This window comes from Pelodiscus sinensis, chromosome 1, assembly GCF_049634645.1.
Source record: "Pelodiscus sinensis isolate JC-2024 chromosome 1, ASM4963464v1, whole genome shotgun sequence".
Taxonomy (NCBI): Eukaryota; Metazoa; Chordata; order Testudines; family Trionychidae; genus Pelodiscus; species Pelodiscus sinensis.
Window position 1 is genome coordinate 142,179,747 of NC_134711.1, and position 14,708 is coordinate 142,194,454.

At 44.4% G+C, this 14,708-nt stretch overlaps 1 protein-coding gene and 1 long non-coding RNA gene across 6 annotated transcripts in view; one reads left to right on the forward strand and one right to left on the reverse strand.

The window, feature by feature from the left end:
- The window catches only part of STXBP5L (syntaxin binding protein 5L), a 456,584-nt gene extending 449,715 nt beyond the window's left edge, over window positions 1–6,869 (reverse strand). For all 4 annotated transcript variants that reach the window (XM_075905178.1, XM_075905171.1, XM_075905165.1 and 1 more), the window contains exons 1-2: window positions 6,731–6,869; window positions 5,823–6,037 (exon numbers count right to left, since the gene is read on the reverse strand). In XM_075905178.1, coding sequence (XP_075761293.1) covers window positions 5,823–6,026 — 204 coding nt within the window. In that variant the 5' untranslated portion in view covers window positions 6,027–6,037; window positions 6,731–6,869. The remainder of the gene's footprint in view (window positions 1–5,822; window positions 6,038–6,730) is intronic.
- A 14-nt stretch (window positions 6,870–6,883) lies between these two features.
- LOC112547422 (uncharacterized) overlaps window positions 6,884–14,708 on the forward strand; it is a 44,306-nt gene continuing 36,481 nt past the window's right edge. For both annotated transcript variants that reach the window (XR_012897159.1, XR_012897160.1), the window contains exons 1-2: window positions 6,884–6,984; window positions 9,047–9,138. This is a non-coding gene — a long non-coding RNA (uncharacterized LOC112547422). The remainder of the gene's footprint in view (window positions 6,985–9,046; window positions 9,139–14,708) is intronic.

Genomic DNA, 14,708 nt, shown 5'->3' on the forward strand with positions numbered 1-14,708 from the left:
CCTGTAAACTTCTGTTAGGAAAATAGCCATTTAATACAATGACAAAATATAAGAAACTATACTCCTTGTTCCAAAGAATGAAGCTAATTCTATGCCACTAACTTCAATTTGAGCTTTACTATCAGGCTGTCATTTCAGAAAAATTCTGTGGAGGAAGGGCTGACAAAGTTGCGTCAGCATACAGAACGTTCTCTGTCCAAAATAGCATCAGGAATGAGAAAAACTAGGCAATTCTTGCTTTCCTAATCATCACACCCAAAGTAGGGGAGGAGTGGGGAATGGAAGACATAATGAAGAGTATAGACCTATGAAAAGCCAGGGGGGCGAGAAACCAAGAATTGGAGCGGCAGCTACCCCTCCCCCACCTATGATAACTGTTGCCCGTTGGCTACTTTCTTCACCTCGATTAGGTACAGTTTTTGGCATGAGACTATTGTTCATTTCAGGATAACTACACCTACATTCCCTCTCAGTGGTCACTCAAAGGATTACAGTTCTCAGCCATCACCTCTCTTGGTTGGAGACTTGTATCTCTCTTCTTTCTGACTGGGGCTTTAAAGGTGCACAGCTCCCTGCATTACACTATAAGGCCGGAATTGCTTCTCCCTCTCCATTTTATTAATCGTGTATTATCAGTTACTGCATAGCTCCCCTCAAGCAAGCACCTTTATTCGAAAGATAAAAATATTACAGAGAAAACGTGTCAAAAACAATAACAATTTTAGCATAAGTATAGGAACTTTTATCAGAAGTCATCCATCAGTCTTATGGGTTTCTACCCTTTTGTGAAGGTTGGAGCTCTTCAACACAAGGTCCTGTCCATTTGCTCGATTACAAACGTGGCCCGAAATCAGCTTAAACCCAGTCTTTTTATACCAAAAGCATTTTCTTTGTCTGTTAGTTTCTTAAAAAGAAAAGCCTGAACTATTACAGGTTGAACCTCTCTAGTCTGGCACCCTCAGGACCTAACTGTTGCCGAACCAGAGAATTTGCTAAACCGAACCAGAGAATTTGCTAAACCATGGGAGATCAGTATTGTCTAGCAGCATTACCAAAACTTCCACTGCATACTGGGCTCTTACAAGACTTTAAAGGTAAATAAAAGCACAGAGCATTGAGTGCCAAGACTGGTGGCTATAAACAAACATTATGGGACCATGGGAAATATGGCCACACCAGTCGTAAGTGGACATCTGGCTGGCTAAAATCATGCCAGATCATGGATGTTGCCGGATCAGAAACTGCCAGATTAGAGAGGTTCTGCCTTACTGAAGCCTCTCAAAGATGTGGTACATCTTTGGAGTATTTATAGTCTAAATCAGCGATGGGCAAAAGGGCCTCTGTGGGCCAGATCCAGCCCATCAAGAGGGTTCATCCACCTGCAGAGGCCCTAACGCTCCCCTGCCTCCAGATCAATTAGGGCCTGGAGCGGGGAGCACACAAAACTTCCTCCTACCCAGGCAGGACCATACAGTGCTTTGAAGCACCATGCGCTCCTCGCAGGGTGGGAGGAGACATGACATGCTCCCCTGCCCTCAAGCCCTGATTGGCCTGGGGGCAGAAAGAGCAAGCAAAGTTTCCTCTGCCCTCTCCCCCGCCCTGTGAGGAGTGCACAGCACTTCAAAGTGCTATACGCTCATGCAGGGTGAGTATAGGACAAAGGAAGCTTTGTACAGCTCCCCCACCCCTAGGCCCTGATTGGCCTGGGAGCACGTGAAGCCTCCCTCTTGCCCTGCAAGGAGCACTAGTACTTTTAAGTGCCACGTGCTCCTCGCAGGGCGAGAGGAGGGCACGGGGAGGCTTCGCACGCTCCCCTGCCCCCAGGCCAATCAGGACCTGGGGGCAGGGGAGCTGCGTTAAGCTTCCTTCACCCTGCCCTGGCCCTGTGAGGAACGCGCGACACTTGAAAGCGTCACATGGTCCTCGCAGGGTGGAAGGAGGCTTCACGGGCTCTCCCCCCACTTCCACAGACCCTAATTGGCCTGGAGGTAGGGAAGCATACAAAGCCTCTTTCCGCCCTGCCAGGGGCATGGGTGCCTAGTGGGAAGGGGGGGGCAAAGGGGCTCCCTCACTCCCAGACCAATCATGGTCTGTGGGTGAGGTAGCCCAGAAGCATCCTGGCCCCATCCCTTCTGAGTTAGGCCCTGCCCCTTCCTGGGCAGCCCAGGGCCACTCCAAAAAATTTTGAAGAGGCCCCTGGCCAAAAATTATTGTCCACCCCAATCTAAATGATTCATTTTAATCACTCCCTACTCATTTTAGTTCCCCATGGAGATCCTTCCTCCTTGAAATTGCATACAAACCATGGTCCACAATGTTATATAAACCATTCAATACACTTAACTAAAAATGTCTCGCCAATAGATATTGCAACAGCATGAAGCGTCATAGCCACATTAAAAATTTTGATTCTGTTGATCCCAGCTATAATCAATATCTTTATGATAAGCATATGCATATCCACCTCCCAAGACCAGCTAGGTAAAACTGTGTGAACTGTATCTCAGTCTCCTGATTTTACAGTAGCTAACAACTATAAGTGTCAGAATTTCATTTAATTATATTAATAATGTAAAAGTTGCCACTGATTTATTATTACAGCATTACCTTCATCTAAATGTATCATGTTTGTTAGGAAAGTCAATAGTAATTTAACTCATAATATTTCCCAACCTAGTGAATTTATACTCCTAATATCATTAATGCAAGTCCCCTGTTTTTGAAAATAAATACCAAAAGGCAATTGTGAATATATTCAATAAAATAAAATATTCAGTTTCCATCTATTAGCTTCCTGCCTAAATCCATATTTTGCAAATATAGCTGACAGATACTCCAATAATAAACAACTTCAAAATACCCAAAGAGCCCTCAAATCTCTTAGTAATAAAAACAGTGTCTTAACTGTGAACTAGATCCTGCAGTTAAGAAAAACTCCCATTCACTTCAAATAGGAGGTTGTGCCTAAATAAGGACTAGCCCTATAACTCTGAAGTATGAGTCAGCTTTTATATCCTACATCTAAATGAAGCCTTAAAAAAGGAAAGAAAAATAAAACTGTTTCAGAAGATTAGCTGAACAGTTGGTCTACCTGTCCTTAGCCTTCAGCCCATAAAAATCCAAATTTTCCATTTGCTTTGATGGGAATTTTGAGTGAGCAAGGGCTGTAAGATCAGGCCCTCAGACACGCAGCCAAAAAAACTTACCTATTCTTGATGAGTAATATTCAATGGTAATCTCAAAAGTCTGTTTGGGAGTAGCTTGAAAAAAGGGCAAGTTTTGGAGTCTATGACCCTATCTTTATTTTTATTTTTGCAACATTTCTTTTGAATTGGTTTATGGTACAAATTACTACTCTGATTCTGCACCTTGTAGGATGCAGATGGACTGCTGTGTCTATGTGGTGCTCCTCTGACTTCAGAGAGGGTCACAGTGAGCACAGCAGTCCGTACACATGCTACAAAATGCAGGATTGGGCCTCTGGGTCTTCTGTTAGTTTAGTCAAACATATTTTGTAAAATTACCAAAAGTGCCCATAAGATTAAAAAACGACACTGTCATCACAACATATGTATGGAATATTTTGGCAAGTTTGTTTTTATTGTATCTATGTGTTTTGATCAAAGGAAATAAATTATTTTGCACTATCAGGTTGGCCTCTGCAGTACCATGCTTTTAGAAGCAATGCTGCTGCAGCCTCAAGTATTCTTTGTAATGATATTAATGTTCAACTTAATACGTTTTTTAAAAAATAAAGTCTGCTAATTTTAAAAAGAGAAACTATTTTTCCCCTGCCAAAATCTTCCCCAAATGATGTATTCTTAATGTACTCATGTTTGTAGATAGATTCTTCTGAAAATAACACCACAGACATAATTTAAGGTAACAAGGAGATTCAGAATTAAGGCTCAAAATGAACTGGCACTGTTCTTAATGCATCCTATTTTGACTTTATATTACAATATGTGACACGTAAGATAACAAAATTATTCTGAGACAAATACAAATCTCAGGTGCTGTAAGATGACTTCATCATGGAGTTTAAGGCTAAAACTCAGCATGTTAACTCAGTATTCCCTTGACACTGTGGATTTAAGTCAGATTCTACAATGTTTTATTTGATTATTTGTATTCCTCTATTACTGTAATGTTAAAAAGGGTAGGCAGGGCTTTTATTAAAATATTTGAAGTTTGACATAATACTATTGTATTGTATACATACACAAAAGGAGCCAAATCGAACCCTGGTGTAAACACATATAATTCCATTTGAGACAACCAAAGGCCTGATCCTACTTTCACATAAAGTAATCAAAGGCAAAATTCCCCTTTTTTTAAAAACACAGAGCCTAATCCAAAGCTCACTGTGAAGTAATTTTCCTTCTGGTCCTGTTCCTACTGAACTCAATGTGAGTTTCGATCTTGACTTTAATTGGGAACAGAATTAGAATCATAATTCCCAAAATTGTGCTGGTAGTTTGTGTAATGACATCAGATATGGGCCCTCAGTTTTAAATAGTTATGTTGATACACATAATAAAAATGCATAGTTACCATGGTTAAATCTCTTAGATTTCTTTTTTTCCCCAAATTTTAAAGGATAACCTTTTCTGTTGAGTAATGAAAAAGTAACTTAAACACGTAAACTTCATTTATTTGTCTTTATATGCATTCTGTCAATCAAATTATTTCATTCTTTAAAGGTGTTAGCAAAATAACAAAAAATAAATATAAATAGTTTATCCTTTGAAGAAGATTTTGTACATCAAGTTTTGAGCCAAACTGTAACTTCAAAAACCTTGAAGGATGAAATATATTTTGGGAAAAATCAACAAAGCTTTTAAAACTTACTAGCAATTTTTAATTATAATAGTTTGAAAATATCTGTTTTCCTCTCTCACTATTTACAGGACATACTTGAAAGTTCAATATTAAAGGACCAGAATCTGCAGTCTTTTCAGGAAAAACTCCCAGTCACAGTCAACAGAATTCATGTCAAAGTTAAAGATAATAGGATCGAGCTCAATATTTCATTTATTTTTTTAATTAAAAATTCTTGATGTAGTGTTGGTAATAATTACTGAGAAAGCTAGTATTAATTGTATTTTATTTAAGAACAGTGCTGAAGCTTTCATTATGAAAAACAAACATGAAAAAGAAACACAAGGATGACCCTACACTTCTTACTTAAGCAAAACTCTCATTGAAGGATCAGGTCAACACCTAAGAAAAACAAAGACCAATCATATTTTGGGCTTTACAATCTGGATGCTGTTCTATTATTATAATGTTGCCATAGTTAACAGTCTTCATTATGAATATTAAAGAAAAATTACTGATCCCTTTTCAATGCATCACAAATGAGAAATGAAAACATTAGGTGTAACATTAACTACGATGGATTTGTTTAATGCATTACCTGAAATGAAAAATAACTTTTAAATACTCTGAATTTCTTTAAAAAAAAAAAAAAGCGCTAACTTGCACATTTTATTCTTAGGCGCTTCCCCTGAATTCCTTACCTGGGCAATGTAGTGCTACCAATTTGGAAATTGAGCATGAGCTCTGGATTGGGCTTTTGATGCTGACATTGGGAGCCTTATGAATGTTTTGACTACTACAACTGTGCACAGGGAAGAACAAGCATAAATGCAATTTTCATCCCCTCACTCCAGGGTTAACTTCCACAAATACTGCAGTTGTCAAGTAAAGGGTATGATGGCATCACACCACCCAAGCCCCCAATAGTTGTTTTTTTCCCCTTTCATTCTCCCTTTTAATTCTAATAGTAAATGAATAGAAAAAGTCATTCCAGTCCTTACCTTACAAATCTGGAAACAATCCGAAGATAGGATTTCCTGGATCTCTTCTCTGGGTGTCCCTGCAGCACCTGCAGTTCCTCCTGAATGCATGGATCCACTTCCAGCCCCACTGCCGCCACCACTGCTACTGCCACCACTGCTACTGCCACCCGGAGATGAGGCAGTTAAACCATCCAAAACTTTGCGGAAATTAAATTTCTTCATTTTGGAAAAATCTTTAAAGGATGTGGGGGGGGGAAAAAACCAGTGTGCTTTAACACAATCAGTTACATGTAGCAAAAAAAGAAGAAAGCGAGAGAGAGAGAGCGAAAGAGAGAGAGGGAGTGTCCAATGTTCTGCTGGGTCAGGCAGTGCCAGTCCCTTGTGCCAAGCAGGTTGCCAATATTACGTATAACTGACTGAAAAATATATGGGCTTCATTTTGTCAAGAGGTAAAAGCAGCCCCGCAGAGGTCCTTTAAAAACTCCACAAGCAGCAAAACTCGGAATTACAGTAAAAAAAGAAAAAGAAAGAATGTCACACCCAGCAGCTGGTTCTCTCACAGAAACCACGTTTTCTAGTGATTTTGGTTCCAAACGAATCAACAACCATCCATCAAAATTTAAACCTGCAGCCCAGAGGAGCCGGTTCTGCTTTGCCTCAGCCTTGCCCTTAACGCTTAGTGTTTAGGTACCGATAACAAGGCACGTTAGACTCCCCAAACCGCCTTCGCTGAGAGGCGCGGGGGCCGCTTTTTCATCCGGCGTGTCGATGGGGGGGGGGCCGCTAAGTGGAAAAATTGGGGTTAACTCAGAGGGAGGGAGTTCGGGGGGGGCTGGAGCGCGCAGGGGAGGGTCCGGGCGCGAGCTCTAGGAGAGAGGTTCGGTGAGGGATGGGGGCGCGGGACGCCGGATCCGGGGGGCGCTCACCTCAGCCGGCTCCCCGCAAGCGGCGCCAGCGACCAGTCCCTGCGGCCCCGAGGCGGAGGCGCGGCGAGGCAGGAGGCTCTGCGCACGCTGCCCCCGTCCGCAAGCTCCGCCCCCGCAGCTCCCATTGGCCAGAATCCCAGCCAATGGGATCTGTGGAGCCAGCGCCGGGCCGGGGGAGTAGGGTGCGGAGCCGCCTGCCTCGGCTCGAACCTTCAGGGTTGGTCGCCGGCGCCGCTCGCGGGGAGTCGGTTGAGGTGAGCCCCCTCCCCCCTCCAACCGCCCGGTGCTGTTCCTCCCACACACGCACTGCGACCCCCATGGCCGTTATCCTCCCCCCCCTCGCGGCCCTGCCTCCTCCGCACTTGGAACCCCCCCCCCCGCGCTCTGACACCCCCGCCCCTCCCGTGGCCGTTCCCCGCCTAGGAGTGACAGGGACTCGTCGCCGCTTCGGGGAAGCCACGTCGGGAGTAGCGGCGCAGCAAGTCTTTTCATAATGGAGGAGCTGACAGGCAGCCCCTTCCCCAGTCCTCGCTGCGCAGAGCCAGGAACCGAGCCCCGAGGCGACAACCGGGACCCTGAGGACTCCCATCTAAAATCTGGGGGTGCAGTAGCAACCCCCCCCCCCCCCCGCACGCCTGATGCTAACTGGACTATAAATCCGATTTTCTCCGGCGATTAGAAATGCCAGTTGTTACAGCTTTCCTATTGGCACAGGGCGGGGTAATACAGCTTTTACAGTTTTATTTTGGGACTATGGTATTTTTGAAGCCTGGATTCTCTCCCTGACTCTGCTGCCGCCTCCTGCTCTTGGTCTCTGCCTGTCCCAGCAGCCACAGCAATTGATGCTGTGCTTGATCTTTCTCACTCACCCTTTTCTCTCTGTCTCCAGGGTGGATTAATCTACCATTTCTCACTGGTATCCAGCACAGTCATAGGAGAATTAAACTGCCCCTCACCCTCTGAAGACACTTCATAGCTGTAACATCACTAAACAGCACACCCCCCCACACACACACACACACACATATTCCTGGTGTATCCCAAAACTCACACTCACTTCTAACAACAATGTGGAGTCCCATGACACAGGACTCCTATTTTTGTATATACAGACTATGGATACTTGTCACAATTGTAAGAGAACAAAACCTTGCTGCACTGGTCTGGGGTAAACTGCCTGTTAATCCTTTGATAATCCTTTGATCACAGGCATTTTTTGTGATATTTGTGTAAACAATAAAAGTTCCCTAGCAATCCTCGAGTAGTTGATTGCTTTTTGGTTCCCAAACAACTGACACTGTCCCTTCTGGTAACATAACCCAGTGGTGCACAATGCAGATATCTTCCTGGGGGGTCATGGCACTTAGATCCAGCCGGTACCTGTGGCTGGGCCCGGCAATTGGTGGCCCCCGCAGTGCAGGGGTCGCAGATCAAAAAAGGTTACATGCTACTGACATAACCTGTTAGTCCCAAAACAGTTAGCCTGACAATCAGTTTGTTCCTTTGAGACCTAGAGTAACAGATTACACTCTTGGTCCTGGATTAACTGACTGACTATGCCCTACAGTCATGAGAAAAGCAAAAATTGTTCTCTGCCTAATCCCAGGGTAACCAAGGGTATGTCTACACTACCCCGCTAGTTCGAACTAGCGGGGTAATGTATGCATACCGAACTTGCTAATGAAGCCCGGGATTTGAATTTCCCGGGCTTCATTAGCATAAAGCCGGCGCCGCCATTTTTAAAAGCCGGCTAGTGCGAACCCCGTGCCACGTGTAGCCGCGCGGCGTGGGGTTCGCACTAGCCGGCTTTTAAAAATGGTGGCGCCGGCTTTATGCTAATGAAGCCCGGGAAATTCAAATCCCGGGCTTCATTAGCAAGTTCGGTATGCATACATTACCCCGCTAGTTCGAACTAGCGGGGTAGTGTAGACATACCCCAATTGATCACCCACAGCCCTAAAACAATTGACTGGTTCTCCATCACCACAACACAAACCAGGGGTAAATGAACAACTGTTCCTCTCAGTCCCAAGGCAACCCTTCCTGACAATTCTGGGGTAGCTGGAGCAACTGTGTCTGGTGTTGCCAGGGCAGCTGTGCCTGATGGTGTTGTTTGTCTGACCAAAATGCAATTAGGCTAGTCCTCCCCCTTCTTTTGTCCATCTGTCATCAGATTGTTATGCTGTTTTGGGACTAAATGATTTATTGAAGTAAATTAACAGACATGTACTTAACTAGGACCTCCAAATCCAAAAGCACTCTCAGGGCAGGCTGCAACCATTACAAAAATGACAGTCTATCATGTCTCAATAACAGGATGCGACAGACACTCATGGGCATGTCAGGACTAGCGTACTGGACACAGATGATATATGAAAATAAGACTTGAAGACGGGGCTCCAAGACAAGTAAGCTGATCTTTCCCCAACAGGTATCCATGAAAATGGAGCTATAACCAGAGATGCCAGTCTTTTTCCCATTGGTGGTCTTACCCTGCAACGTCCTGTGTGTGTGGAGACCAAGGACAGCTAATGGACTGCTATCCTTCGTGCAGGCAAGTAATTCCAACCCTATAGCCAGAGGTATTAATGCTTCAGCTACCCTAAATGCAGCCATCTGCTAACTGCCTCTCTGATAGGCAGCCCTAGGTGCTCAGCCAGATGGACTTTTAGGGTGCGTCTGCACCACAGGGCTTAACTCGAAATAAGCTACACAAATTGAGCTGCATCAATAGCATACTTATTTCAAAATAGCTTATTTTGAAATAGGGAGCGTCTACACAGCACTTATTTTGAAATAGAGCATTCTTCCTCCAACTTTCCTTATTCCTCGTACAATGAGGGTTACAGGAGTCAGAGTAAGAAGTCATCCAGCTTGAGAGTATTTTGACGCAATTTCAAAATAACTGCCTGCTGTGTAGACGCAGACTAAGTTATTTTGGAATAGCACTAGTTATTTTGGAATAGTGTTGCAATGTAGACGTACCCTTATTGTGCCCCATTGCCACACAGATTAGCTAGTCACAGCCCGTTAGCTTTTCCTGCCATTTTACTCAAAAAAAACCCAAACCCAAAGTTGAAATAGTGTACCAAACTCGTGAAGGAGAAGGAGAACAAACATTGATCCCAAACAAGGTGATTCAAGATGGTGGTCAGGGCCAGCTTTAGGAAGTGCAGGGCCCAATTCGAACCGCTTTGGCGGCCCTCTCCCCCCCACCCAGGATTTTTTGTTGGGCAAAAAAAAACCCCACCCACACAACAAACCACAACCACACACAAATATCACATCAGAAGTAGATCTGATCAAAATGTATATCAATGTAGTTGAACATTTTCAAAAAAAATGCCATCCTTTATTATGCAAAATTTTACACAAAATTAAATTGGTTGCCTTAAGTGTAGGTCAAATATTTTCAATTGCAAACTATCCAATTTTTTCAATAAAGTTTAAAGTTTGATTTTTAAAAAGTTACCAGAGAGCGTTGCTGTTTTCTGTTACATTGATTTACTTTTTAAATAGCAAAAATTGAGTCTTTGTTAAGAAAGTGTCAGTTCTGTGGTCAAATTCCAATCCTTAGTGATTTCAATACCAATGATTTCACTAGGTAATATGGTACCTCACCACCATTGCCTCCTTTGCACTGCCCTTCAACACATTGCCTGCATGTTGAGTCCAAGGTCAGTCTACACAAGATTTTATCAATGATTTTTGCTCAAGCGATCACTGAGACAAGACAAGGATTCTCAATTGATTCTAGTCAGCTCTGCCTTTAAACACTGGGGGCTCGTCTACATTGGCCCCTTTTCCGGAAGGGGCATGGTAATTTTTGAAATCGCAATAGGGAAATGCGCGGGGGATTTAAATATCCCCCGCGGCATTTAAATAAAAATGTCCGCCGCTTTTTTCCGGCTTTTAGAAAAGCCGGAAAAGAGCGTCTACACTGGCCCCGATCCTCCGGAAAAAGCGCCCTTTTCCGGAGGATCTTATTCCTACTTTAAAGTAGGATGTAAAGTGTCACATATAATTGAGGACTCCCAAATAGACTCTGCACCACCAGAAATAAAACCTGTTTCCATCTTCTGTGACTTTCAGTTAGATGTGACTCACTATCCTCTGCTTAGTGTTCAAGTTATGGTAGCCAAGTTATGGTATTAAGTTCAGGTCTTTTACCTTTTAATCATACAATATGGATAACAACATTTCATTCTCCCAGCTCCAAGTCTTAAGTGAATTTCAACCCAAAAGAGCCAAAATAGATCACCTTGACATAGCAAGTGTGTCTACTGATCTCTGTGGCAAACTAGGTTGTCTACATAAATAAGGTCTGCTCCTAAAGCCTTTTCCTACAGTTGATTAACAGATGGCAGTAGATAGCTCATTCAGACCACTGGCTGATAATAGTTAGTCAACCTGACCAGTCATTAACCATAGTCGTGGACTCACCCTACTCTCCATTGTCTCTATGATTCTCTGATGACTTGTGACAAAAAAGGAGGGTGGAAAGGGAAACTGAAGGGAGAGACCTCTCTAAATTCACCAATCAAAGAGCAGTATTGCCTACCCAAAAATCACAAGGAATGCCTACAAATCATAAGATTTTTTAAAATTAAAACGTTGGATTTTTATTGGCCTTTTGTTTCTTGAGTATTTAGGGTTCATGTTTTAAAACTTTCCTCCTTAGCTGTAAGGCCCAGAAGTATAGAGAACTTTTTAAAATGAAAGCTGAGATTCCTACATAATTAATTGACTCCAGGCCTTTAGAAAAACACCAAATGTTTTGACACTCATGGTAAAACAATGGAGGAATTCTTGAGAGCCATGCTTTGCCCACAATATAAATAAAAAAAACAATATCTTCTCCACTAAACATCCTAATGAGATACTGCAAATGGTGAACTGAATTCAACAGCTCCTGATATGAACAGGTATCAACCTAGTTTTTCATATCTGAGATGGGTTACCAGGAATCATACATGACAATATGAAATCTTTCCACTCTCAAGTCAGCATATTCACAAAGCACTTATAATTTTGATCCATGTATTTATTGGATAGAGAAAGAGAAAGGAGGGGAATTAGTGTAGATAAATGTTCAAATTACAAAAAAAAAAAAGTCTGAAGGAATTAGGACTGGGCTCCTACATCTCATGTTCAGAACTCACTAGGACACTTATGACCAGATTTTTGAAGACGTGTAAAGATCAGATAGATATCTTTGAAGATCCGAGTTGGCAACTGTCTCTTTAGGAGCTTAATTACCTTTGAAAATCTGAGCTTAGATTTCCAAGTCCAATTTTCAAAAATGACTTTAGTCACCCAAGTGCTTTTGAAAATTTTAACTGGGGGCCTAATGAGACAAAAATAGACAAAAGGCAGGAGATATGGTATTCCTTTTAAAAACATGTGACATCTATTTTTAACTAAATTTATATTATTTTTCTCCCAGGGGCATCTGACCCTCCGGCCCCCTCACTACGTCACTGCCCCCCTCCTGCAGATCTATCATCTTATGCATGTGCAAGATCTGTGAGAGCCGTTCCATGAATCTGCAGTTAGTGTCTGTGGCACCTGCTTCTAGGTGGTGTCTCAATGCTGCCACATTCACCTCCAAAGAGGGGGCTTCCCAAAGCAGTCCCTTGCTGCAGACCCTCAAGGCATCTACAGGTCCAGTCTCCTTTCAATGGGCCCACTTCCCAGGGCTCATTGATTTTGGATCTGGCTTCCATCCCCTCTCCAACCTTTGCAACTGCCCAGAGGTGCTCACCTTCCACCTTATCCATTCCCACCTCATTCACCCCACAGAGACAGTCTCTGCCTCACTTGTCCTAGGGACTATTCTACCAAGACGTAATACAAAGTTTCCATGTAAAAGGACTCACTACAAAGCTAAAAACTTCAATGAGAGAATGATTAATACAAAGACATGTCTACATCTGCCGCAGGTAGCCCACCTCCCCCCCAGAGTCTACAGCCCCATTGCAAAGCGTGGGAGTGGAAGGAAAGAGGCTGAGGCACATCAATGGGACTGAAGCAGTCATGAGCAAGCCATGCCTGGGAGCCATTCTCCTGTCCATTGCTGGTGCAGTGTTGCTTCAGGCATTCTGAAATGCAGTCACCTCTAAGGTGGGCTGGACAGCTGTTTAACACCTGCACAAGGTTTCATGGAGGGGGCAGTGCGGGCTGCCTTCCTGCAGAGCCCCCATCAGAACTACTGTGCCCTCCTGGCTTAGGAAAAGAATAAAAAGGAGGATTGGAAATTAACCCACCCAGTCTCACATCCCCTAGGCAGGGAATGAGCCTGCATTAGTCCCCAGCTGGAGTATCATGTCCAGTTCTGGGCACCACATTTCAGGAAATGTGGAGAAAGTCCAGAGAAGATCAACATGAATGATGAAAGGTGTAGAGAACATGAGATATGAGGCAAGGCTGAAGAAATTGGCCTTGTTTACCTTGGAAAAGAGAAGACCAAAAAGGGACATGAGAGCAGCTTTCAAATATCTAAAAGAGTATCATAAGGAAGAGGAAGAAAAATTGTTCTGCTTGGCCTCTGAGGTTAGGATGAGAAGCAATGGGCTTAAATTGCAGCAAGGGAGTTTAGGTTGGACATTAGGAAAAACTTCCTGCTTGTCAGGGTGTTTAAACACTGGAATAAATTGCCTAGTGAAATTGTGGAATCTCCATCACTGGAGATATTTAAGACCAGGTTAGACAGACACCTGTCAGGGATGAGCTAGGGCAACTCAACTTTGGAAACCCCAGGGGCCATACTGATACTTACAGAACATGCTGAGGGCCTCAACTTAAGTGTGGTTGCATATGCAAGCAAATATATACAAATAGCTTCTCTCACACTGACAGGCATGAATACAAAGATTAAGGCAAGACTACACAACACACAGGCCCCATTTAAGTCAGTTCTGCTGATATTAATAAAATGTAATATTAACCTGATTTCTACCCATGTGACAGCACTCTTCATGAGCAATGACAGTCCAAGAATTTAACTACTAAAACACATATCAACAGAAGATCAGTACACTGACTACTTTTTTGTTTTGGCTCCCACTTGCCGGCCATGTGTTGATCCCCACATAAACCCAAACTGCACCGCGGGGCACAAACAAACTGGCCGTGGGCAGCATACCAAGTTATTAATAAATATTTTATAATCCTTTACCTTTTCTCTCTGCTGCCATGTCTCCTCTCCTTGCTCCATCATCTCCCCTGGTGCCTGCTGCCCCCCAACTCCTCACCCTCCTCTGCTGTCCTGACTCCTGCCCTTCTCACTGCCCTCAGCCCACCTGCGACCTGCCCCCCTCCACCAGCCCTTCTCTCCCCCCTGTGCCCACTCCTCTAGTAGCCCCACTCTGATCATGTGAGCTACCTCTCTTCTAACACCTCCCTCTACACACCTGCCCTGCCTCTCTCCTCTGGTGCTGGTCTCTCCCCTGCAGGTGTCTGCCCTTCTGCTTCACCCCTGAATCCCCTGGCACCTGCACCTTCCCTTAGCCCTGCACCCTCCTGGTGCTTCCTCCTTCCCTTACTGCCCTTGCCCCCTTTGCCCTCTTTTTCCCTGATGCCCACCCCCTCACCACTCTCTGCCCCATTCCCCTCCTGCCCCTCTGTGCCCACACACATGACTTGCTCCATCCCCACCTTTCTCATGCCCACCCCTTCTTTCAAGCCTTCTCCCAGCACCTCCCCCCTTTAGCCCCCAATTCCCTTCCCCTCTACTCTCTTCTCCCAGCATCACCCTGTTCCCCCTCCCACTGACACCTCCCCTCCTGCCCTTTCCCTCATTGTCTGCACTTGGCCCCCTGCCATTTGTCTCTCCTGCACCTGTCTCTTGGTGTCTTCCCCTCCCGCCGCCCAAACCCCTTCTGCTTCCACCCCTCCCCCTCCGCCCCTCTGCCTCCGCCCCAGCCCCTCCCCCTGCCCTCCACCTTAGCCCCTGCCCAAGCCTCCCGCTGCCGCCTCC